At 50.3% G+C, this 26,049-nt stretch overlaps 1 protein-coding gene across 1 annotated transcript in view; it reads right to left on the minus strand.

Moving 5' to 3' along the window:
* LOC147122437 (collagen alpha-1(XI) chain-like) overlaps positions 1 to 15,050 on the minus strand; it is a 745,903-nt gene extending 730,853 nt beyond the window's left edge. The window contains exon 1 of the mRNA XM_085983595.1: positions 14,708 to 15,050. Within this exon, the coding sequence (XP_085839721.1) occupies positions 14,708 to 14,816 (109 nt within the window). The 5' untranslated portion in view covers positions 14,817 to 15,050. The remainder of the gene's footprint in view (positions 1 to 14,707) is intronic.
* Between the last annotated feature and the right edge of the window lie 10,999 nt (positions 15,051 to 26,049).

Consider the following 26,049-nt stretch of genomic DNA (forward strand, 5'->3'; position numbering starts at 1 on the left):
CCGCACAGTCGGAGGGGCGGTACTGAGGGAGCGCTGCACTGTCGGAGGGGCAGTACTGAGGGAGTGCTGCACTGTCAGAGAGGCAGTAATGAGGGAGCGCCGCACTGTCGGAGGGGCGGTACTGAGGGAGCGCTGCACTGTCGGAGGGGCGGTACTGAGGGAGCGCTGCACTGTCGGAGGGGCAGTACTGAGGGAGCGCCGCACTGTCGGAGGGGCAGTACTGAGGGAGCGCTGCACTGTCGGAGGGGCAGTACTGAGGGAGCGCTGCACTGTTGGAGGTGCAGTACTGAGGGAGCGCTGCACTGTCGGAGGGGTAGTACTGAGGGAGTGCTGCACTGTCGGAGGGGCAGTACTGAGGGAGCGCTGCACTGTCGGAGGGGCAGTACTGAGGGAGCGCTGCACTGTCGGAGGGGCAGTACTGAGGGAGTGCTGCACTGTCGGAGGGGCAGTACTGAGGGAGCGCTGCACTGTCGGAGGGGCAGTACTGAGGGAGCGCTGCACTGTCGGAGGTGCAGTACTGAGGGAGCGCTGCACTGTCGGAGGTGCAGTACTGAGGGAGCGCTGCACTGTCGGAGGTGCAGTACTGAGGGAGCGCTGCACTGTCGGAGGTGCAGTACTGAGGGAGCGCTGCACTGTCGGAGGGGCAGTACTGAGGGAGTGCTGCACTGTCGGAGGTGCAGTACTGAGGGAGCGCTGCACTGTCGGAGGTGCCATCTTTCAGATGAGAAATTAAACCGAGGCCCCGTCTGCTCTGCATGTAAAAGGTCCCATGGCAACAATTTGAAGAAGAGCAGGGGAGTTGTCCCCGGTTTCCTGACAAATGTTTATCCCTCAATCAGCAATACGAAAACAGTTTATCGTGTTGCTATCACATTACTCTTTGTGGAATCTTGCTGTGTGCAAATTGGCTGCTGTGTGCAAATTGGCTGCTGTGTTTCCTACATTACAACAGTGACTACACTTCAAAAGTACTTCATTGGCTATAAAGTGCTTTGAGACGCCTGGTGGTCATCAAAGGTGCTATATAAATCCACGTCTTTTTTTCGTGTTCTTTCAAAGCCCAGGTGGTTCACAGCCGAATCATCCCTTCCAGTGCTGGGAACGAAATGTGACCTGACATTCAACAACAACAGCAACAACTTACATTTATACAGCGCCTTTAATATAGTAACACATCCCAAGGTGCTTCACAGGAGCGTAAATCAGACACAATTTGCGAACATCCCCAGTTTCTCCAGCCTCTCCACATAACTGAATCCCCCATTCCCTCAATCTGTTTTTCACGCAGCGAGTTGTGATCTGGAACGCGCTGCCTGAAAGGTTGGTGGAAGCAGATTCAATAGTAACTTTCAAAAGGGAATTGGAGAAATACTCGAAGGGGAGAAAATTGTAGGGTTATGGGGAAGAAGGAGAGTAAATCTCCTCTGCACCCTCGCCAAGACCTTGACATCCTTCGCAACGGAAACAAATTCTAAACTTTATAAATTGACTGGAATCCGCCCAGTTTTTGTCCTTTGCTGGTCTTGCATCTTATGTCAATGTTTATGTGTAAATGTTCTGTGCAATGTAATTGGCTGCTCAGTTCATGAATGCAAGTTTAGATATTGGGGGAATAAATTCCCTACCCCGGGTCATTGCAAAGCAAACTGACATGAAACGAGAATTAATTTTCCAGCTATTTTTAAACAGAAACCAGAAAAAAGAGAGAACCAGTGGTCCCTTTTTATAAAATAAATCCACCATTATTCATGCTCCAGAAAGTCTCACACAGACACTAACTGTGTGTCACTACTTGGAAGTACAAAGGGTCTGTGTGTGAGGTGAGTGCTGGTGAATTGAGTCGCTCCTCTCGCCAGGCTCCAGACTCTCTCTCAGCCCAGACAGTTTCAAACTCTGTATATATTGTAGAGTGTGAAAGGTGAAACCGATTCCCTACCACTACTGCTCTCGCTGCAACTCAGCTCACATTTCTGCAACGTGTCATTACCAGCGATCGAGGTCGTGAGTTTATATTATTACCTAAAAGTTCAGCGACCGATATTCCACAACAAATTCAATAATAGCAAGTGTTCTTTTTATAGAGAAAATGGTAGTTTGTGGGTGGAGTCCGTCTCTATTTTTACCCTAACTGAAAGAAGGGGATAATTCTAAGCAAACTCGCCTGTCGGGAGAATGATGGATTGGGTGCAACCCTGGTTTGCAACAACAGCATCTTGCATTTATATAGCGCCTTTAATATAGTAACACGTCCCAAGGTGCTTCACAGGAGCGTAAATCAGACAACATTTGACACCGAGCCAATGAGGAGATATTAGGACAGGTGGTCAAAGAGGTCGGTTTTAAGGAGCGTCTTAAATGAGGAGAAAGAGGTGGAGAGGTTTAGGGAGGGAATTCCAGAGTTTGGGGCCCAGGCAGCTGAAGGCACGGCCACCAATGGTGGATTGAAGGGAGTGGGGGATGGACAAGAGGCCACAATTGGAGGAGTTCAGAAATCTCAGAGGGTTGTAATGCTGGGGGAGATTACAGGGATAGGGAGGGGCAAGGCCATGGAGCGATTCAAATATGAGGATGAGAATTTTAAAATTGAGCCGTTACCGGACCGGGAGCCAATGTAGGTCAGCGAGCGCAGTGGTGATGGGTGAACGGGACTGGGTGTGAGTTAGGACACGGGGGGTGATGGGTGAACGGGACTGGGTGTGAGTTAGGACACGGAGGGTGATGGGTGAGGGGGACTGGGTGCGAGTTAGGACACGGGGGGTGATGGGTGAGGGGACTGGATGTGAGTTAGGACACGGGGGGTGATGGGTGAATGGGACTGGGTGTGAGTTAGGACACGGGGGGTGAGGGGTGAACGGGACTGGGTGTGAGTTAGGACACGGGGGGTGATGGGTGAGGGGACTGGGTGTGAGTTAGGACACGGGGGGGTGATGGGTGAATGGGATTGGGTGTGAGTTAGGACACGGGGGTGATGGGTGAACGGGACTGGGTGTGAGTTAGGACACGGGGGGTGATGGGTGAAGCGGACTGGGTGTGAGTTAGGACACGGGGGGGTGATGGGTGAATGGGATTGGGTGTGAGTTAGGACACGGGGGGTGATGGGTGAGGGGGACTGGGTGTGAGTTAGGACACGGGGGGGTGATGGGTGAACGGGACTGGGTGTGAGTTAGGATACGAGAGGTGATGGGTGAAGGGGACTGGGTGTGAGTTAGGACACGGGGGGGTGATGGGTGAATGGGATTGGGTGTGAGTTAGGATACGAGAGGTGATGGGTGAAGGGGACTGGGTGTGAGCTAGGACACGGGGGGATGATGGGTGAGGGGACTGGGTGTGAGTTAGGACACGGGGGGATGATGGGTGAGGGGGACTGGGTGTGAGTTAGGATACGAGAGGTGATGGGTGAGGGGGACTGGGTGTGAGTTAGGATACGAGAGGTGATGGGTGAAGGGGACTGGGTGTGAGTTAGGATACGAGAGGTGATGGGTGAGGGGGACTGGGTGTGAGTTAGGATACGAGAGGTGATGGGTGAAGGGGACTGGGTGTGAGTTAGGATACGAGAGGTGATGGGTGAGGGGGACTGGGTGTGAGTTAGGATACGAGAGGTGATGGGTGAGGGGGACTGGGTGTGAGTTAGGATACGAGAGGTGATGGGTGAAGGGGACTGGGTGTGAGTTAGGACACGGGGGGTGATGGGTGAACGGGACTGGGTGTGAGTTAGGACACGGGGGGTGATGGGTGAACGGGATTGGGTGTGAGTTAGGACACGGGGGGTGATGGGTGAATGGGATTGGGTGTGAGTTAGGACACGGTGGGATGATGGGTGAGGGGGACTGGGTGTGAGTTAGGACACGGGGGGATGATGGGTGAGGGGGACTGGGTGTGAGTTAGGATACGAGGGGTGATGGGTGAAGGGGACTGGGTGTGAGTTAGGATACGAGAGGTGATGGGTGAGGGGGACTGGGTGTGAGTTAGGACACGGGGGGGGTGATGGGTGAATGGGACTGGGTGTGAGTTAGGACACGGGGGGGTGATGGGTGAATGGGACTGGGTGTGAGTTAGGACACGGGGGGGTGATGGGTGAATGGGACTGGGTGTGAGTTAGGACACGGGGGGGTGATGGGTGAATGGGACTGGGTGTGAGTTAGGACACGGGGGGGTGATGGGTGAATGGGACTGGGTGTGAGTTAGGACACGGGGGGGTGATGGGTGAGGGGGACTGGGTGTGAGTTAGGATACGAGAGGTGATGGGTGAGGGGGACTGGGTGTGAGTTAGGACACGGGGGGGTGATGGGTGAAGGGGACTGGGTGTGAGTTAGGACACGGGGGGTGATGGGTGAATGGGATTGGGTGTGAGTTAGGACACGGGGGGTGATGAGTGAGGGGGACTGGGTGTGAGTTAGGACACGGGGGGATGATGGGTGAGGGGGACTGGGTGTGAGTTAGGATACGAGAGGTGATGGGTGAAGGGGACTGGGTGTGAGTTAGGACACAGGGGGATGATGGGTGAGGGGGACTGGGTGTGAGTTAGGATATGAGAGGTGATGGGTGAGGGGGACTGGGTGTGAGTTAGGATACGAGAGGTGATGGGTGAAGGGGACTGGGTGTGAGTTAGGATACGAGAGGTGATGGGTGAGGGGGACTGGGTGTGAGTTAGGACACGGGGGGATGATGGGTGAGGGGGACTGGGTGTGAGTTAGGATACGAGAGGTGATGGGTGAAGGGGACTGGGTGTGAGTTAGGACACGAGAGGTGATGGGTGAGGGGGACTGGGTGTGAGTTAGGATACGAGAGGTGATGGGTGAAGGGGACTGGGTGTGAGTTAGGACACGGGGGGTGATGGGTGAATGGGACTGGGTGTGAGTTAGGACACGGGGGGTGATGGGTGAGGGGGACTGGGTGTGAGTTAGGACACGGGGGGATGATGGGTGAGGGGGACTGGGTGTGAGTTAGGATACGAGAGGTGATGGGTGAAGGGGACTGGGTGTGAGTTAGGACACAGGGGGATGATGGGTGAGGGGGACTGGGTGTGAGTTAGGATATGAGAGGTGATGGGTGAGGGGGACTGGGTGTGAGTTAGGATACGAGAGGTGATGGGTGAAGGGGACTGGGTGTGAGTTAGGATACGAGAGGTGACGGGTGAAGGGGACTGGGTGTGAGTTAGGACACGGGAGTGATAGAACATAGAAAAATAGGAGCAGGAGTAGGCCTTTCGGCCCTTCGAGCCTGCTCCGCCACTCAATGCGATCATGGCTGATCCTGTATCTCAATACCATATTCCCGCTCTCCCCCCATACCCCTTGATGCCCCTTGTGTCTAGAAATCTATCTATCTCCATCTTAAATATATTCAGTGACTTGACCTCCACAGCCTTCTGTGGTAGAGAATTCGACAAGTTCACCACGCTCTGAGTGAAGAAATTTCTCCTCATCTCAGTCCTAAATGTCCTACCCCGTATCCCGAGACTGTGACCCCTTGTTCTAGACCCCCCAGCCAGGGGAAACATCCTGCCTGCATCCAGTCTGCCTAGCCCTGTCAGAATTTTATACGTATGTAGATAAACATAGCAGCCACAGCAACCACTCAACAATCATGAGATGAATGACTAGATTGGTGGGCGAGGAATATTTGACTAGCTCATCAGTACTCCTTGCTCTTCCTCAAACAGTATCATGGGCAATACTCCCTGTAAGCTGCACTTTGTTCTGCGTAGACCGTTTCTTTAATGCGCGGTCCCTTTAAATTTCTGCGCATGCTCGGTATTTACAATGCAAAAGCCAGTGAGCGGCCCGCGCGGGATCCTTCCCGTTACTGTACGGCCCAGAGGGAACACTGGTTATGGGATCTAGAGGTGATGGATGAACGGGACTGGGTGTGAGTTAGGACACGGGGGGGTGATGTGTGAATGGGATTGGGTGTGAGTTAGGACACGGGGGGTGATGGGTGAGGGGGACTGGGTGTGAGTTAGGACACGGGGGGGTGATGGGTGAACGGGACTGGGTGTGAGTTAGGATACGAGAGGTGATGGGTGAAGGGGACTGGGTGTGAGTTAGGACACGGGGGGGTGATGGGTGAATGGGATTGGGTGTGAGTTAGGATACGAGAGGTGATGGGTGAAGGGGACTGGGTGTGAGCTAGGACACGGGGGGATGATGGGTGAGGGGACTGGGTGTGAGTTAGGATACGAGAGGTGATGGGTGAAGGGGACTGGGTGTGAGTTAGGATACGAGAGGTGATGGGTGAATGGGATTGGGTGTGAGTTAGGATACGGGGGGGTGATGGGTGAAGGGGACTGGGTGTGAGTTAGGACACGGGGGGTGATGGGTGAGGGGGACTGGGTGTGAGTTAGGACACGGGGGGTGATGGGTGAATGGGATTGGGTGTGAGTTAGGACACGGGGGGATGATGGGTGAGGGGGACTGGGTGTGAGTTAGGATATGAGAGGTGATGGGTGAAGGGGACTGGGTGTGAGTTAGGACACGGGGGGGTGATGGGTGAATGGGATTGGGTGTGAGTTAGGATACGAGAGGTGATGGGTGAAGAGGACTGGGTGTGAGTTAGGATACGAGAGGTGATGGGTGAAGGGGACTGGGTGTGAGTTAGGACACGGGGGGGTGATGGGTGAATGGGATTGGGTGTGAGTTAGGATACGAGAGGTGATGGGTGAAGGGGACTGGGTGTGAGTTAGGACACGGGGGTGATGGGTGAGGGGGACTGGGTGTGAGTTAGGACACGGGGGTGATGGGTGAGGGGACTGGGTGTGAGTTAGGACACGGGGGGTGATGGGTGAGGGGGACTGGGTGTGAGTTAGGACACGGGGGGTGATGGGTGAGGGGACTGGGTGTGAGTTAGGACACGGGGGGTGATGGGTGAGGGGACTGGGTTTGAGTTAGGACACGAGGGGGTGATGGGTGAGGGGACTGGGTGCGAGTTAGGACACGGGGGGTGATGGGTGAGGGGACTGGGTGTGAGTTAGGACATGGGGGTGATGGGTGAGGGGACTGGGTGTGAGTTAGGACACGGGGGGGTGATGGGTGAGGGGACTGGGTGTGAGTTAGGACACGGGGGGCGATGGGTGAGGGGACTGGGTGTGAGTTAGGACACGGGGGGTGATGGGTGAGGGGACTGGGTGTGAGTTAGGACACGGGGGGCGATGGGTGAGGGGACTGGGTGTGAGTTAGGACACGGGGGGATGATGGGTGAGGGGGACTGGGTGTGAGTTAGGACACGGGGGGATGATGGGTGAGGGGACTGGGTGTGAGTTAGGACACGGGGGGCGATGGGTGAGGGGACTGGGTGTGAGTTAGGACACGGGGGGTGATGGGTGAGGGGACTGGGTGTGAGTTAGGACACGGGGGGCGATGGGTGAGGGGACTGGGTGTGAGTTAGGACACGGGGGGGTGATGGGTGAGGGGACTGGGTGTGAGTTAGGACACGGGGGGTGATGGGTGAGGGGGACTGGGTGTGAGCTAGGACACGGGGGGGTGATGGGTGAGGGGACTGGGTGTGAGTTAGGACACGGGGGGTGATGGGTGAGGGGGACTGGGTGTGAGCTAGGACACGGGGGGGTGATGGGTGAGGGGGGACTGGGTGTGAGTTAGGACACGGGGGGTGATGGGTGAGGGGACTGGGTGTGAGTTAGGACACGGGGGGGTGATGGGTGAGGGGACTGGGTGTGAGTTAGGACACGGGGGGTGATGGGTGAGGGGACTGGGTGTGAGTTAGGACATGGGGGGTGATGGGTGAGGGGACTGGGTGTGAGTTAGGACACGGGGGGGTGATGGGTGAGGGGGGACTGGGTGTGAGTTAGGACACGGGGGGTGATGGGTGAGGGGACTGGGTGTGAGTTAGGACACGGGGGGGTGATGGGTGAGGGGACTGGGTGTGAGTTAGGACACGGGGGGGTGATGGGTGAGGGGACTGGGTGTGAGTTAGGACATGGGGGGTGATGGGTGAGGGGACTGGGTGTGAGTTAGGACACGGGGGGTGATGGGTGAGGGGACTGGGTGTGAGTTAGGACACGGGGGGTGATGGGTGAGGGGGGACTGGGTGTGAGTTAGGACACGGGGGGTGATGGGTGAGGGGACTGGGTGTGAGTTAGGACAGGGGGGGTGATGGGTGAGGGGGGACTGGGTGTGAGTTAGGACAGGGGGGTGATGGGTGAGGGGGGACTGGGTGTGAGTTAGGACACGGGGGGGTGATGGGTGAGGGGACTGGGTGTGAGTTAGGACACGGGGGGTGATGGGTGAGGGGACTGGGTGTGAGTTAGGACAGGGGGGGTGATGGGTGAGGGGGGACTGGGTGTGAGTTAGGACAGGGGGGGTGATGGGTGAGGGGGGACTGGGTGTGAGTTAGGACACGGGGGGGTGATGGGTGAGGGGACTGGGTGTGAGTTAGGACACGGGGGGTGATGGGTGAGGGGACTGGGTGTGAGTTAGGACACGGGGGGTGATGGGTGAGGGGGACTGTGTGTGAGTTAGGACACGGGGGGTGATGGGTGAGAGGACTGGGTGTGAGTTAGGACACGGGGGGTGATGGGTGAGGGGACTGGGTGTGAGTTAGGACACGGGGGGTGATGGGTGAGGGGACCGGGTGTGAGTTCGGACACGGGGGGCAGAGTTTACGAACCTGTTCTGGCCCAATTTTATTCTCCACTAATGACAACGCATATTGGGCGGGTGCAAATCTGGCATTCCCCCCAATCCCATAGGATTGCCGCCCAGGTAGTCAGGTTAAAATTCGCACCCAATAATCCCTACACTTCACACTCAGTCATTGTCAGTGACGCTTCGGGGAGACTCAACCCCGAGTCAAATACTCAGGGTGGGTAACCAACCCAAGAAGGCTGGAATGGGTGTGGGGGGGATTTCTAGAGCGGTGTGGGAGGGGGGTGTTACTGACCAGCTCCCTCAGTGTGGGGGGGATTTCTAGAGGGGTGTGGGAGGGGGCGTGGTTACTGACCAGCTCCCTCAGAGTGGGGGGGATTTCTAGAGCGGTGTGGGGGGGGGAGGTTACTCACCAGCTCCCTCAGAGTGGGGGGGGATTTCTAGAGCGGTGTGTGGGGGTGGTTACTGACCAGCTCCCTCAGTGTGGGGGGGGATTTCTACAGCGGTGTGGGGGGTGAGGGTGATATTGACCAGTTCCCTCAGTGTGGCGGGCGGGGGGGGGATTTCTGACCTGTGACTGTCCTGGGAGCATCCACCGAATGCTGTAATAAGGATTAATCTGCAGACTTCAATCCCAGGGAGCCTGGATGGATAGATGCATGTATTATATTTAATACATTTCTGACTGGAGGGAAGTATGCAGTGGGGTCCCCCAGGGGTCGATATTGGAACCATTGCTTTTCCTGTTATATATAAATGACCAAGACTTGGGTATAGGGAGTACAATTTCAACGCTTGCAGATGATACAAAACTTGGCAACGTAGTGAACAGGATAGTTGCAGACTTCAGGAAGACACAGGCAGACTGGTGAAATGGGCAGACACAGGCAGACTGGTGAAATGGGCAGACACAGGCAGACTGGTGAAATAGGCAGACACATGGCAGACTGGTGAAATGTGCAGACACATGGCAGACTGGTGAAATGGGCAGACACATGGCAGACTGGTGAAATGGGAAGACACAGGCAGACTGGTGAAATGGGCAGACACATGGCAGACTGGTGACATGGGCAGACACATGGCAGACTGGTGACATGGGCAGACACAGGCAGACTTGTGAAATGGGCAGACACAGGCAGACTGGTGAAATGGGCAGACACAGGCAGACTGGTGAAATGGGCAGACACATGGCAGACTGGTGAAATGGGCAGACACATGGCAGACTGGTGAAATGGGCAGGCACATGGCAGACTGGTGAAATGGGCAGACACAGGCAGACTGGTGAAATGGGCAGACACATGGCAGACTGGTGAAATGGGCAGGCACATGGCAGACTGGTGAAATGGGCAGACACATGGCAGACTGGTGAAATGGGTAGACACATGGCAGACTGGTGAAATGGGCAGGCATGTGGCAGACTGGTGAAATGGGCAGACACATGGCAGACTGGTGAAATGGGCAGACACATGGCAGACTGGTGAAATTGGCAGGCACATGGCAGACTGGTGCAATGGGCAGACACATGGGGGATGCAATTTAATGTGGAGAGGTGTGAAGTGATGCACTTTGGGAGGAACAACATGGAGAGGCAGTTAATCTAAAGGGTCTATTTTGAGGGGGTGCAGGAGCACAGGGATCTGGGGGGGCACATTCACAAATCTTTGAAGGTGGCAGGGCAAGTTGATAATGCGGTTATGAAAGGTTATGGGGTACTTGGTTTTTTAAATAAGGGCATAGAGTATAGAGTACAAGAACAAGGAGGTTATGGTGAACCTTTATAAATCACTGGTTTGGCCCCAGCTGGAGTGTTGTGTCCAATTCTGGGCACCGCACTTTAGGAAGGATGTCAAGGCCTTGGAGAGGGTGCAGAGGAGATTTACTAGAATGGTTCCAGGGTTGAGGGACTTCAGTTATGTGGAGAGACTGGAGAAGCTGGGATTGTTCTCCTTAGAGCAGAGAAGGTTGAGGCTTTTGATAGAGCAAGTAGGAAGGAACGATTTCCAGTGGCAGGTGGGCTGGTAACCAGTGGTTATAAAATTTAAAATAATTGACATAAGAAGCAGAGGGGAGATGAGGAGAAATGTCTTCACACAGGGTTGTTGTGATCTGGAACGCTCTCCCTGAAAGGACCACGGAATCCGATTCCAGAGGAACTTTCAAAGGGCAATTGGACATGTAGTGGAAGAGAAATACTTTGCAGGGCTCTGGGGAAAGAGCAGGGAGTGGGACATAAAATAGAATGAATCATGGAATGCTTTCAGCACAGGAGCAGGTCATTCGGCCCGTCGAGCCGGTGCCAGCTCTCTGCAAGAACACTTCAGCTAATCCCACTCCCCCGCCCTTCCCTAAGTGGGACTGATTGGAGAACTTTCACAGGCACGATGGGCCGAATGGCCTCCCTCTGGGCTGTGAGATTCGATGATTCTAATCATTACAAGGTTCCATTTTCTTTTTGAAGGTTTCGACAAGGTATAAAATATCCTTCAGGGTGAACTGAACGATTCCTACAAGGAATCGGAGCTGTTTTGAGATCTTTGATCAGTTTGAACCGAGATTTATCTGACACCAGCTCGGTCTGCCGGTTGATCCAGCTGGATTGAGCCTCCAGCCCGCTCCCTTGGGTTAACCTGTGCAACCAGCAGGGGCTGAAACCTCGAACTAACGGGGATATTTTCTTCTCACAAAAAGAATAAAATAAATCTTGTTTGAAGTTTGCTAGAAAGTTGTAAAACTAGAGGTGGGAGCGAGGACAGTGTATTAAGATTCATCTCTCGCCTAACCTGCCGGGACAGGCTGGGACTGGCATCAATCCAACAAAGACACAATCATCTCCGGTCGCCCGAGGCACTAACTCCGTGGACACAAGTCAATTCGGGCTGTTTATTTAAGGTTGAGAGTTCCCTTTCATTATCTTCATTGGATACACATCTCCAAAAGTGGTGCAAAAAGTTCTCAGACTTTTCCGATTGACTTCACGTTGCCCGGAGGACGGGCTTTACAGCAAAGAGGAGATTGGGTTGGCCCAGGGTTCTGTGGAACTGGCGAGGTCTCTGTGCCCGACCTCAGGTACAAGTCAGGGTGAAATTAACAGTTAATCCTGGTGATGTTGTCACTCTCGCTGTCTGCCCACACTGAGCTCGAACCCGCACAGAATCGCTTCATTCACCACATTCCAGGTCCAAGAGCAGCAACTGTACTTTAAACACACTCACACACACACACTCACACACTCAGGCACACACACTCAGACACTCAGACACACACACTCAGACACACACACTCACACACTCAGACACACACACACACTCTCTCACACACACTCACACTCACACACTCAGACACACACACTCAGACACACACACACACAGACTCACACACACTCAGACACACACACACTCACACACTCAGACACTCACACTCAGACACACACACACTCACTCACTCACACACACACACTCAGACACACACACAGTCACTCACACACAGTCACTCACTCACAGACACACACACTCACTCACACACAGACTCACTCACACAGACACTCACACACAGTCACTCACACACACTCACTCTCAGACACACACACTCACTCAGACACACACACTCACTCACACACAGACTCACTCACACAGACACTCACACACAGTCACTCACACACACTCACTCTCAGACACACACACTCACTCAGACACACACACTCACACACACAGACTCACTCACACAGACACACACACACTCACTCTCAGACACACACACTCACTCTCAGACACACACACTCACTCACAGACACACACACTCACTCACACACAGACTCACTCACACAGACACTCACACACAGTCACTCACACACACTCACTCTCAGACACACACACTCACTCAGACACACAGACTCACTCACACAGACACTCACACACAGTCACTCACACACACTCACTCTCAGACACACACACTCACTCAGACACACAGACTCACTCACACAGACACTCACACACAGTCACTCACACACACTCACTCTCAGACACACACACTCACTCAAACACACAGACTCACTCACACAGACACACACACACTCACTCTCAGACACACACACTCACTCTCAGACACACACACTCACTCTCAGACACACACACTCACTCTCAGACACACACACTCACTCACACACAGACTCACTCACACAGTCACACAGACACTCACACACAGTCACTCACATACACTCACTCTCAGACACACACACTCACTCTCAGACACACACACTCACTCTCAGACACACACACTCACTCACACACAGACTCACTCACACAGTCACACAGACACTCACACACAGTCACTCACACACTCTCTCTCAGACACTCACTGAGTGTCCCGGGACTCCTGATTTGGCTCCCTTCGGCGGTTCAGGGAGCGAGAGCCCCGCCCACACTCCCCCCTCCCTGCACAGACTGGGAGCCCCGGGACTCTCCGCATATCAAACAATTTTTACAGTTTTTCAAAGATAATATTTTTTTTTACTGATGATTCCTTCCAATTACTTTTATGATCCAGCTCCTCATCACAGCATTAATTCCACCTGGAAATTATATATGCACAATATATAATCTATATATTCACAAAATTACACAGAATATGCACTATATACATATTGTATACACAAAGCCTTGTGCAGAGGAGATTTACTAGAATGGTGCCCGGGATGAGGGACTTCAGTGATGTGGAGAGACTGGAGAAGCTGGGATTGTTCTCCTTAGAGCAGAGAAGGTTAGATCGAGTAAATAAGGAGAAACTGTATCCAGTGGCAGGAGGGTCGGTAACCAGAGGACACAGAGTGAAGGGAATTGGCAAAAGAACCAGAGGGGAGATGAGGAGAATGTTTTTACAGCGAGTTGTTGTGATCTGGAATGTGCTGCCTGAAAGGGCGGTGGAAGCAGATTCAATAGGAACTTTCAAAAGGGAATTAGAGAAATACTTGGAGGGGAAAGATTAGCAGGGCTGTGGGGAAAGAGCAGGGAGTGGGACTAATTGGAGAGCTCTTTCAAAGAGCCGGCACAGGCACGATGGGCCGAATGGCCTCCTCCTGTGCCGTGAGATTCTGTGACTGTAACACACACAGGTTTTGCACAGTTGGCATTTCTGATGTACGGGCCCCCTCCCCATTCCCCTGGCACTAACGAGTGAAGTCGATATAACTGTCCCTGCGGGTCAGTCTCTTCTCAAAACTTTGCCTTTTTCAGCCTCCGTTTCATGGAGTTACAGGAAGGATTCGGACTTTTTTGAACCAGCTTGTCCGCCGTGAGCCGAGAGAGAAAGCAGCTACTGTGCAGCGGATGTGAGCGGTGGGCAGGTATTCCAGCAAAGTTAACCAAATATTTAACTAGCTGCGACTTTCCTGGGGGAGCGGCTGGCGCGGAGTTAACCGGTTAGTGGCCGGGCCGTGTGGAGCTCCCCCTGTCAGCCCAGCTCCAGAGCACCTTGTGGACCAGACAGCCGGTCCGGCCCGGCCCAGCCCGGCCCCCGAGGCGGAGGAGGCACTGCAGCAGAATTTCTGCCTTCAATCATTCTCAGTAACACTGTCACAAACTTTAAATACAGTTCCTGCTGATCGATTATCAAATTATCCGATAATTTATGTTCAAACATTACAGATTGCAACTTCGAATAGCGGGACAGAGAGAGAGAGGATAGATAGAGAGAGGATAGATAGAGAGAGGATAGAGAGAGAGGAGGGTAGAGAGAGAAGAGGCTAGAGAGAGACAGGAGGGTAGAGAGAGAGAGAAGAGGAAAGAGAGAGAGGAGGATAGAGAGAGAGAAGGATAGAGGGAGAGAGAGAGGAGAGAGAGAGGAGGCGAGAGAGAGGATAGAGAGAGAGAGAAGAGAATAGAGAGCGAGAGGAGGATAGAGAGTGAGAGAAACAGATAGAGAAATACAAACAATGATAGATATGGAGATAGATAAGGAGAGAGAGAGATAGACAGAGAGAGAGATGGAGAGAGAGACGGAGAGAGATGGATAGAGAGAGAGAGAGAGAGCTGGGAGTGAAGCTTTGGCAGATTCCGGCAGTGTCGATTACTCTGCTGTTTCACAGAACCCGACCCGAGCCTGCTGAAACTTACCTCCTCTTACACTCGAAACTTGAAGAAGAAAGTATGTAAAAGTTATTGTGAATAAGGTGAAGTCTCGCAGCCACCTTTTCGTTTTCCACCGTGTGTTCGAACTCTCCATCGTGATGGTCGGTGCCCAGAACCGCGGGGCGCCTGCACTTGATCAGGTCAGTCCCTTGCAAAGAAATATCCCAAAATGTGAATTTCTACACAGCCATAAGTGCTGGCGGTGTCTGGGATTGCGGTGCCTCTCACAGTCAGTCCAGGCCTCTCAGTTCCTCGTCCCCTGCGCCCAGCCCGCACACTGAGAGCTTGATCAAAATGCAAAGAGCATTCGGGAACCCCTGAAAGACCGTCACAGGTCTGGGAGTCGCCATATGGGGGTGGGGGGGGGGGGGGAGGATAGGAGAGGGAGTGAGGATGAGGAGGGGGCTGGGAGGAGGAGGAGACTGACAGCTGCTGAAACTGACCCCAACCATCCACAGGAGCAAATCACCAGCCACTGAAATCCACTGCACCCGATCCCATTGGCCCAAGGCAGCAGCTCCTCGCTCGAGAAAAACCTTTTCAAACCCTTTCCTCCCCCCAAAAACATCACCGGAGCTATCCGGGAATGACAGGAGAGAGAAAGAAGCAGAGACAGAGGGAGAGAGAGACCGTGTGAGAGAGAGACAGAGAGAGAGAGACCAACACAGCCGTCCAAACACCAATCCGAGTGAACCAAATCATTAAAAAATGCAAAGAAACCTACCTGGAACATTGGAACAAAATAACCGAAAGCCAAAGCAGATTAGAATGTTACCGGGCCCTAAAAAGAGAATATAAACTGGCAGACTACCTCACGACCATCAGAGACACAAAACAGAGACAGACCCTCACCAGGTACAGACTAAGCGACCACCAACTGGAAATTGAAAAAGGCAGATACAAGAAATCCTGGCAGCCTAGAGAGAATAGAATATGCGATCAATGTCTGGCTGGCGAGGTTGAAACAGAAATGCATTTCCTCCTAAAATGCGAAAAATTCAACACATCAAGAAACATATTATTCAACAAGCTAAGCCAAACAACCCCAGATTTCAAGGAATTGGATGATCTGTCAAAATTGAGATTAGTCCTAGGAGAAGGAGACAGACCATACCTTGGGGCTAAATATGTAACAACATGTCACAACCTGAGGACTGTTTAAAAGTAAGACTGTTTAAAATTAATATTGAACGTACCAAATGAAGTAGAAAGACTGTCTAAAATTAATATTGTTTAAAAGTAATATTGTATGTACCCAACAAATGTCAAATCGATTGACACCTACAGAATGTTGGAAAACTGTACCTTTTTGCTATGTAAGCTTTGGCAATATGGTTCTCTGTAAACTTTCATGCCAATAAAGCATTTGAACTGAACTGAACTGAACTGAGAGAGAGACAGAGGAGAGAGAGAGACAGAGAGAGAGAGAGAGAGAGACAGAGTGTGAGAGACAGAGAGAGCCTATTGACAAACATGTTCATCAAAACAAAAGCAAAATTTTTGCCTGCTTTATAGATTTCCAGAAGGCTTTCGATTCCATCTGGCACGATGGTCTATTCTTGAAACTTATTGAAAGTGGTGTAGGGGGAAAAACATATGATGTAATTAAATCAATGTATACAAACAATAAATGTGCAGTTAAAATTGGAGACAAACAAACAAAATACTTCCCACAGGGGCGTGGTGTGACGCAGGGCTCGCCCATCTCACCGACACTCTTTAATATTTACATAAATGAGTTGGCAAAACTACTTGAACAATCTACAGCACCCGGCCTCACCCTATATGAATCCAAGGTTAAATTCCTCCTCTATGCAGATGACCTGGTTCTGCTGTCACCAACTAAGGAGGGTCTACAGCAGAACCTGGATCTGCTGGAGTCATTCTGTCAGACCTGGGCCCTGACGATAAACCCCCAAAAAACCAAAGTCCTTGTGTTCCAGCAAAGATCCAGACATCAGGGACCCAGAATAAATTTCACACTAGGAACTAAAATCGAACAAACCACTAACTACACATACTTGGGCATAAAAATCAGCTCTACGGGAAATTTTCATCTGGCTGTGAATGAACTGAAAGAGAAAGCTAGAAGGGCTTTCTATGCCATTAAAAGATCAATCCAAATAGAAATCCCAATTAGCATTTGGCTCAAAATTTTTAAATCAGTAATTGAACCAATTGCACTCTATGGCAGTGAGGTGTGGGGACCGCTAACACAACAAGAATTTGCAAAATGTGACAAACACCCAATTGAGATCCTACATGCAGAATTCTGTAAAAGTATCCTGCGGACTCAAAGGAAAACCGTAAACAATGCATGCAGGGCAGAACTAGGCCAATATCCATTAATAATTACTATCCAAAAAAGAGCCACCAAATTTTGGAAACACCTAAAAATGAGCAACCCCCACTGCTATCATTACGAAGCCTTGAAATGCCAAGAGAGGACCATAAAGAAGAATACCCTCAGTCAACTAGTCCTGGGACTCAGTGAAGCAACCACGAACACTACTAACAATAACCAGCCCCAGGACAGTGACATCGTAGCACAGAGAATTCGACCCAACACAATTGTCACTAAGCAAAAGGAAAAATACCTGTCATATTGGGCAGAAACAACAAAAACCCAAAACAAACTCAATTGCTACTTGGCCCTAAACAGACAATACAACATGGCTGAATACCTGACCATGGTAAAGGATAGCAAACTGAGAAAAACCTTGACAAGGTACAGACTTAGTGAACATAGCCTGGCGATCGAAAAAGGCAGACACAGACAGACCCGGCTGCCAAGAGAGGACAAGATATGCTCTCACTGCAGTCAGGGAGTGGTGGAGACAGAGATGCACTTCCTCACAGCTTGTGGAAAATATCAGGGCATCAGGGAGAATTTCTACCCAAAATTCACAAAAATATGCCCTGAATTCAGAAATTTGAATGACGACCAAAAACTCCCATACCTACTAGGGGAACAGAGAAACTGTGTAACCTTAGCGGCACATTATGTTACAGCTTGCCATAAACAGAGGGACAACCAGTAAACCTAAGAAAAGAGTATATACAAATTATACGAATGTATATTTATACACTCAGGGATATAACTGTTTATACACTGTATGAATAGATCTGCGTTTATGTGTTCAGCCATAAATGTTTTTCGATGCTTTGGCAACATAAGATGTACCTTATCATGCCAATAAAGCGATTTGAATTTTGAATTTGAATTTGAGAGAGACAGAGAGAGAGAGAAAGAAAGAGAGAGACAGAGAGAGACAGAGTGTGAGAGACAGAGAGAGAGAGAGAGACAGAGAGAGAGAGTGACAGAGAGAGAGAGTGACAGAGAGAGACAGAGAGTGACAGAGAGACAGAGAGAGAGAGAGACAGAGAGCGAGAGAGAGAGAGAGACAGAGAGGGAGAGATGTACCTTGTCATCATGCCAATAAAGCAATTTGAATTGAATTGAATTGATAGGCCTTGGGCCGCCTGTGATTGAATCTTTGTAACGACCAGTGTGCCACTCAAACTTTGGGAAGTGAAAAACTGGAGAAAAAAACACTGAAATTAAATGTGTTGAAAAATATTTGATTTTGCTCCGGAATGGAAGGTCCGATCCACGAGAGCCTTTGTACAATAATTCTTGGGAAAGAATGTGGAGACATTCTCAGTGATAGACTCGCCCCAGCAGCATTGATCACCAGCAGACTGTTTGAGTTGGATTTTGAGCTGGGAGGGTTTAGATTGGAAGCATCTGTTGCATCAATCAGGAAAATTCTCACAAGAGCCGATCATAAATAAAGCCTTGCTCACTCTATTTCATTGTGGCATAGTTTAACACTTTTTTTATTCATTTATTTTTGCTAAAATTCTCAACGAATACAAACTTCCAACTGACCAAATGAAAGGGGGAAAAGGCTGGCGCAGAACGGTAAAGGACACAGCGAGGGTGCAAAACCAAGGCAACACGACCAAGGATTAAAACCAAATGTGCCTTTGACCAGTGAATCGATAGCAGGAACCTGCCACACCGACACATTCCATGCTCTGCTCTGTACTGTAACACAGGGCACATCTGCGGTCGGCCAGACTGCTTTTCCACATCTGTGGCTGCATAAACTGTCGCCAGACATCTTATAAATGTAGTAACTTATCCAGTTCCGTGTACAGACTGATCATTGTGTGTTTCTCCACCCAGACAGAGATTGGGGGAGGGTGGAGGTTTAAATACTCCAGCGCCCAGATCCGGCAGTAACCCTGAATCAGAACTTACAACGTTTCAACGTGTCACTTTCCTGAGCAAGACACAGCGCTGAACAAAACTCACTCCAGTATATAAGAACATAAGAAATAGGAGCAGGAGTAGGCCAATCGGCCCCTCGAGCCTGCTCCGCCATTCAAGAAGATCATGGCTGATCTGATCCTAACCTCAAATCTTCTATCACTCTCCATCCCACCCGAACCCATGTGATCTCCCGGGAGAGGCGAAAAACCAGATAAAAAACCCAATGGCCAATTTGGGAGAAAAAATCTGGGAAATTCCTCTCCGACCCATCTAGGCGATCGAAACTCGTCCAGGAGATCACTCTGTCCCTATATTTTCTACAGTACTTACCTTCTGTAAAGACGATCTCCACCCCAGCCAGGAACAGGAAGAAAACCATCTCCTGAAATCTAACACAGAATTAGAACACAAGAAGTAGGAGCAGAACCAGGCTACACGGCCCCTGGGCCCGCTCCGCCACCCACAGGGCCATGACCATTCCGAACCTAGACTCATGTCCAATTTCCTGCCCGCTCCCCGTAACCCTCAATTCCCTTTACTTCTAGGAAACTATCTATTTCTGTTTAAATTTATTTAATGATGTAGCTTCCACAGCTTTCTGGGGCAGTAAATTCCACAAACCTACCACCCTCTGAGTGAAGTAGTTTCTCCTCATCTCAGTTTTGAAAGAGCAGCCCCTTATTCTAAGATTATGCCCCCTAGTTCTAGTTTCACCCATCATTGGGAACATCCTCACCACATCCACCCGATCAAGCCCCTTCACAATCTTATATGTTTCAATAAGATCGCCTCTCATTCTTCTGAACTCCAATGAGTAGAGTCCCAATCTACTCAACCTCTCCTCATATGACCACTCCCTCATCCCCGGGATTAACCGAGTGAACCTTCTTTGTACTGACTCGAGAGCAAGTATGTCTTTTCTTAAGTATGGACACCAAAACTGTATGCAGTATTCCAGGTGCGGTCTCACCAATACCTTGTACAACTGCAGCAATACCTCCCTGTTTTTATATTCTATCCCCCAGCAATGAAAGCCAACATTCCATTGGCCTTCTTGATCACTTGCTGCACCTGCATACTAACTTTTTGAGTTTCGTGCACCAGGACCCCTAGATCCCTTTGTACTACAGTACTTTCCAGTTTCTTGCCATTAAGATAATAACTTGCTCTACGATTTTTCCTGCCAAAGTGCATAACCTCACACTTTCCAGTATTGTATTCCATCTGCCAAATCTCTGCCCACTTACTTAGCCTGTCTATGTCCCTTTGCAGGATTTTTATGTCCTCCTCACTCACTACTTTCCGTCCCATCTTTGTATCATCTGCAAACTTTGATATGTTACACTCGGTCCCCTCCTCCAAATCGTTAATATAGATTGTAAAGAGTTGGGGACCCAGCACTGTCCCCTGCGGAACACCACTAGTTACTGGTTGCCAGTCTGAGAATGAACCATTTATCCCAACTCTCTGCTTTCTGTTAGAGAGCCAATCCTCCACCCACGCCAGAATATTACCCCCAATCCCGTGATTTTTTATCTTGAGCAATAATTTTTTGTGTGGCACCTTGTCAAATGCCTTTTGGAAGTCTAAATACACTACGTCCACTGGTTCCCCTTTATCCACCCTGTATGTTACTTCCTCAAAAAACTCAAGCAAATTTGTCAAACATGACTTCCCCTTCATGAAACCATGCTGAGTTTGTCCTATTAAATTATGTTTATCCATTTGTCCCGTTACTGTCTCCTTAATAACGGACTCTAACATTTTACCAACCACAGATTTTAGGCTAACAGGTCTATAGTTTCCAGCCTTCTGCCTACTACCCTTTTAAAATAAGGGTGTGGAGTTTGCACATTCTCCCCGTGTTTGCGTGGGTTTTCTCCGGGTGCTCCGGTTTCCTCCCACAATCCAAAGATGTGCGGGTTAGGTTGATTGGCTATGATAAATTGACCCTTAGTGTTAGGGGGATTAAATACGTGGGGTTACAGGGATAGGGTGGGATATGTGTTGGTGCAGGGGTTACGGGGATCGGGTGGGATATGTGTCGGTGCAGGCTCGATGGGCCGAAATGGCCTCTATCTGCACTGTGAGGTTTCTGTGATTCTGTGATTCTGTGATTAGCAGTTTTCCAATCTGCCGGGACCTTTGCTGAGTCCAGGGAGTTTTGGAAAATTATTACCAATGCATCCACAATCCCTACCGCCACTTCTCTCAAGACCCTAGGATGCAAGCCATCAGGTCCAGGGGATTTATCCGCCTCGAGTCCCATTATTTTACCAAGTACCACTTCCTTAGTGATTTTAATCGTATTTAGCTCTTCCCCCCCGAGAGCCCCCTGTTTGTCCAGTGTTGGGATATTCTTAGTATCCTCTACCGTAAAGACTGATACAAAATATTTGTTCAGCGTTTTTGCCATCTCCATGTTTCCCACCATTAATTTCCCGGTCTCATCCTCTAAGGGACCAACATTTACTTTAGCCACCCTTTTTCTTTTTATGTAACTATAGAAACTTTTGCTGTCTGTTTTTATATTTTTTGCTAATTTACTTTCATAATCTATCTTCCCTTTCTTAATCAATCTTTTAGTTATTTTTTGCTGTCTTTTAAAGACTTCCCAATCTTCTATCCTCCCACTAGATTTGGCTACCTTATATGCCCTTGTTTTTAGTTGGATACTATCCTTAATTACTTTACTTAGCCACGGATGGCTATCTTTTCTTTTACACCCTTTTTTCCTCAGTGGAATATTTTTTTTTTGGAAGTTGTAAAATAACTCCTTAAATGTACACCACTGATCATGTACCGTCTTACCCTTTAATCTATTTTCCCAGTCCACTCTAATCAATTCCACTCTCATACCTTCATAGTCTCCTTTATTCAAGCTCAGCACGCTTGTTTGAGATCCAACCTTCTCACCCTCTAATTGAATATGGAATTCAACCATGTTATGGTCACTCATTCCAAGGGGAGCCTTTACTAGGACATTTTAAATTAATCCTGTCTCATTACACAGGACCAAATCAAAGGTTGCTTGCCCCCTGGTCGGTTCAGTTACATACTGCTCAAGAAACCCATCCCTAATACATTCAATGAACTCATCCTCAAGGCTGCTCTGCCCAATTTGATTTGTCCAGTTAATATGATAATTAAAATCCCCCATAATTATAGCTGTTCCCTTATTACAAGCCTCAACTATTTCCTGATTAATACTCCGTCCAGCAGAGTTGCAACTGTTCGGAGGCCTATAGACTACACCCACTAGTGTTTTTTCCCCCTTATTATTCCTTATCTCCACCCAATCTCAGATAAATACTCACTCCAGTGTCTCAGATAAATACTCCAATATCTCAGATAAATACTCACTCCAGTATCTCAGAGAAATACTCACTCCAGTATCTCAGATAAATACTCACTCCAGTATTTCAGATAAATACTGACTCCAGTACCTCAGATCAAAACACTCTCCAGTATCTCCGATAAATACTCACTCCAGTATCACACATAAATACTCACTCATAGAAACATGGAAGATAGCAGCAGGAGTAGGCCATTCGACCCCTTGAGCCTGCTCCGCCATTCAATGTGATCATGGCTGACCATTCAAATTCAGCACCCTGTCCCTGCTTTCTCCCCATACCCCTTGATCCCTTTAGCCTTAAGAAATATATCCAACTCCTTCTTGAATATATTTAATGAATTGGCCTCTACTGCTTCCTGTGGTAGAGAATTACATAGGTTCACCACTCTCTGGGTGAAGAAATTCCTCCTCATTTCTGTCCTAAATGGCTTACCCCTTATCCTTAGACTGTGACCCCTGGTTCTGGACTCCCCGACCATCGGGAACATCCTTCCTGCATCTAGTCTGTCCAGTCCTGTCAGAATTTTATAAGTTTCAATGAGGTCCCCTCTCATTCTTCTAAACTCCAGCGACTATAAGCCCAATCGACCCAATCTCTCCTCATATGTCATTCCTGCCATCCCAGGTATCAGCCTGGTGAATCTTCGCTGAACTCCTCCCATGGCAAGGACTTCCTTCCTCAGTTAAGCGACCAAAACTGCACACAGTGCTCAAGATGTGGTCTCACCAAGGCCCTGTACAACTGCAGCAAGACATCCTTGTTCCTGTACTCAAACCCTCTTGCTACAAAGGCCAACATACCATTTGCCTTGTTAACCACCTGCTGCACCTGCATGCTTACCTTCAGCGACTGGTGCACAAGGACACCCAGGTCTCATTGCACTTCCCCTTCTCCCAATCTATTGCCTTTCAGATAATAATCTGCCTTCCTGTTTTTGACACCAAAGTGCATTTATCCACATTATATTGCATCTGCCATGCTTCTGCCCAATCATCCAACGTGTCCAAATCATTCTGGAGTTTCTTGGCATCCTGCTCACAGCACACACGCCCACCCAGCTTTGTGTCGTCTGCAAATTTGGAGATATTACATCTAGTTCCCTTGTATAGATCATTAATATATATTGTGAATAGCTGGGGTCCAAGGACCGATCCCTGCGGTACCCCACTAGTCACTGCCTGCCACACAGAAAAAGACCTGTTTATTCCAACACTTTGCTTTCTGTCTGCCAACTAGTTCTCTATCCAAATGAATACCTTGCCCCCAATCCCATGTGCCTTAACTTTACATGCTAATCTCTTATGCGGGACTTTATCGAAAGCCTTCTGAAAGTCCAAATACACCACATCCACTGGTTCTCCCTCATCTATTTTACCAGTTATATCCTCAAAAAATTCCAGTAGATTAGTCAAGCACGATTTAACTTTTGTAAATCCATGTTGACTTTGTCCGATCCTGTCACTGTTTTCCAAGTGCTCTGCTATTACATCTTTTATGGTGGACTCTAGCATTTTCCCGACTACCGATGTCAGGCTTACCGGTCTATAATTCCCCGTTTTCTCTCTACCACCTTTATTGAATAGTGGGGTAACATTAGCTACCCTCCAATCCATGGGTACTGTTCCAGATTCCATCGAATGTTGGAAGATGACCAGCAATGCATCTACTATTTCTAGGGCCACTTCCTTAAGTACCCTAGGATGTAGATTATCAGGCCCTGGGGATTTATCGGCCTTCAATCCTGTCAATTTCCCTTACACCATTTTCCTAAAAATACTCGGCTGAAAATTCAGTAGCCTTAGCGCCTCATTTGAGGCGCTAGAGGGCCTTGCGCCGGAGTTATGGCCAGTAGTGAAATTCCCTGGGGCCCTAAATCGGCGTTGCTCCGGTAGCGCTGCGCCGGCACCGATGACGTCATCGGTGTGCGCAGCGTCCCGGTTGCCATGGTAACCCACCCGAACTCCGAAATTGAGTTGCGGCCGCCTCGCCCGTGGCAGCCGCAACCAGCGTTTTGCCAGAGGTGCCTTACTGCAGTTAGCGCCGGCGCATTAAAGGCCCCGCGGCGGCCGGCCGCTTTCCCGCCGGCCGCCTGCCCGCAGCTCCCTCCCCGGACTTCTCTCCCCGCACCCCCCCGGAACAGATGCAAGCCCGGCACTTGTCCGAGGTGCCGGGCTCATTTTTAAGCAGATTTGCGCGGGCCGCGGCCGGGTGCAGGCAGCTCCTCCTTAACGGAAGGAGGAGGCCTGCACTTCCCCAGCCTGCCGCACCGCATCGGGTGCCGCAGCGCCGGAATTGCGGCGCGAAATGGCAGTTAGCGCCCTTTTCCAGGCGCTAAGACCCTTCAGTAGCGCCGGCAGCCGTTTGGGCGCGGCGCCACTGAATTTTTGGCGCGCACAGGGGACTTAGCGCCAGCACTAATTTCCGGCGCTAAAGCCCTGGCTGAGCCAAAACCCAATTTCTAGGCCACTGATTTCTTTCAGTTCCTCCCTTTCATCAGACCCTATGGCCTAGAAATTGGGTTTTGGCTTAGCCAGGGCTTTAGCGCCGGAAATTAGTGCCGGCGCTAAGTCCCCTGCGCGCGCCAAAAATTCAGTGGCGCCGCGCCCAAACGGCTGCCGGTGCTACTGAAGGGTCTTAGCGCGTGGAAAAGGGCGCTAACTGCCGTTTCGCGCCGCAATTCCGGCGCTGCGGCACCCGATGCGGTGCGGCAGGCTGGGGAAGTGCAGGCCTCCTCCTTCCATTAAGGAGGAGCTGCCTGCACCCGGCCGCGGCCCGCGCAAATCTGCTTAAAAATGAGCCCGGCACCTCGGACAAGTGCCGGGCTTGCATCTGTTCCAGCGGGGGGGGGGGGGGAGAGAAGTCCGGGGAGGGAGCTGCGGGCAGGCGGCCGGCGGGAAAGCGGCCGGCCGCTGCGGGGCCTTTAATGCGCCGGCGCTAACTGCAGTAAGGCACCTCTGACAAAACGCTGGTTGCGGCTGCCACGGGCGAGGCGGCCGCATCTCAATTTCGGAGTTCGGGCGGGTTACCACGGCAACCGGGACGCTGCGCACACCGATGACGTCATCGGTGCCGGCGCAGCGCTACCGGAGCAACGCCGATTTAGGGCCCCAGGGAATTTCACTACTGGCCATAACTCCGGCGCAAGGCCCTCTAGCGCCTCAAATGAGGCGCTAAGGCTACTGAATTTTCAGCCGTATGTTCCCCGACACCTCGGGGAGATTATTAGTGTCCTCCTTTGTGAAGACAGAACAAAAACATGTATTTAATTGGTCTGCCATTTCTTTGTTTCCTCAGGAACCTCAGTTAAATACTCACTCCAGTCTCTCAGGTAATTACTCACTCCAGTCTCTCAGATAAATTCTCACTCCAGTATTTCAGATAAATACTGACTCTAGTATCTCAGATAAATACTCACTCTGGTATCTCATAATTACTCGCTCTGTTACCTCAGCTAAATACTCACACTAGTATCATAGCTAAATATCCATTCCAGTATCTCAGGTAAATACTCACTCCAGTGTCTCAGATAAATACTCACTCCAGTATCTCACGTAATTACTCACTCCAGTATCTCAGATAAATACTCACTCCAGTTTCTCAGGTAAATAGTCACTCCAGTATCACAAGTAAATACTCACTCCAGTATCTCAGATAAATACTCACTCCAGCATCTAAGATAAATCCTCACT

Source organism: Somniosus microcephalus, chromosome 3 (genome assembly GCF_052327205.1).
Source record: "Somniosus microcephalus isolate GS21.2 chromosome 3, FLI_Smic_1.0, whole genome shotgun sequence".
In the NCBI taxonomy this organism is placed as follows: Eukaryota; Metazoa; Chordata; class Chondrichthyes; order Squaliformes; family Somniosidae; genus Somniosus; species Somniosus microcephalus.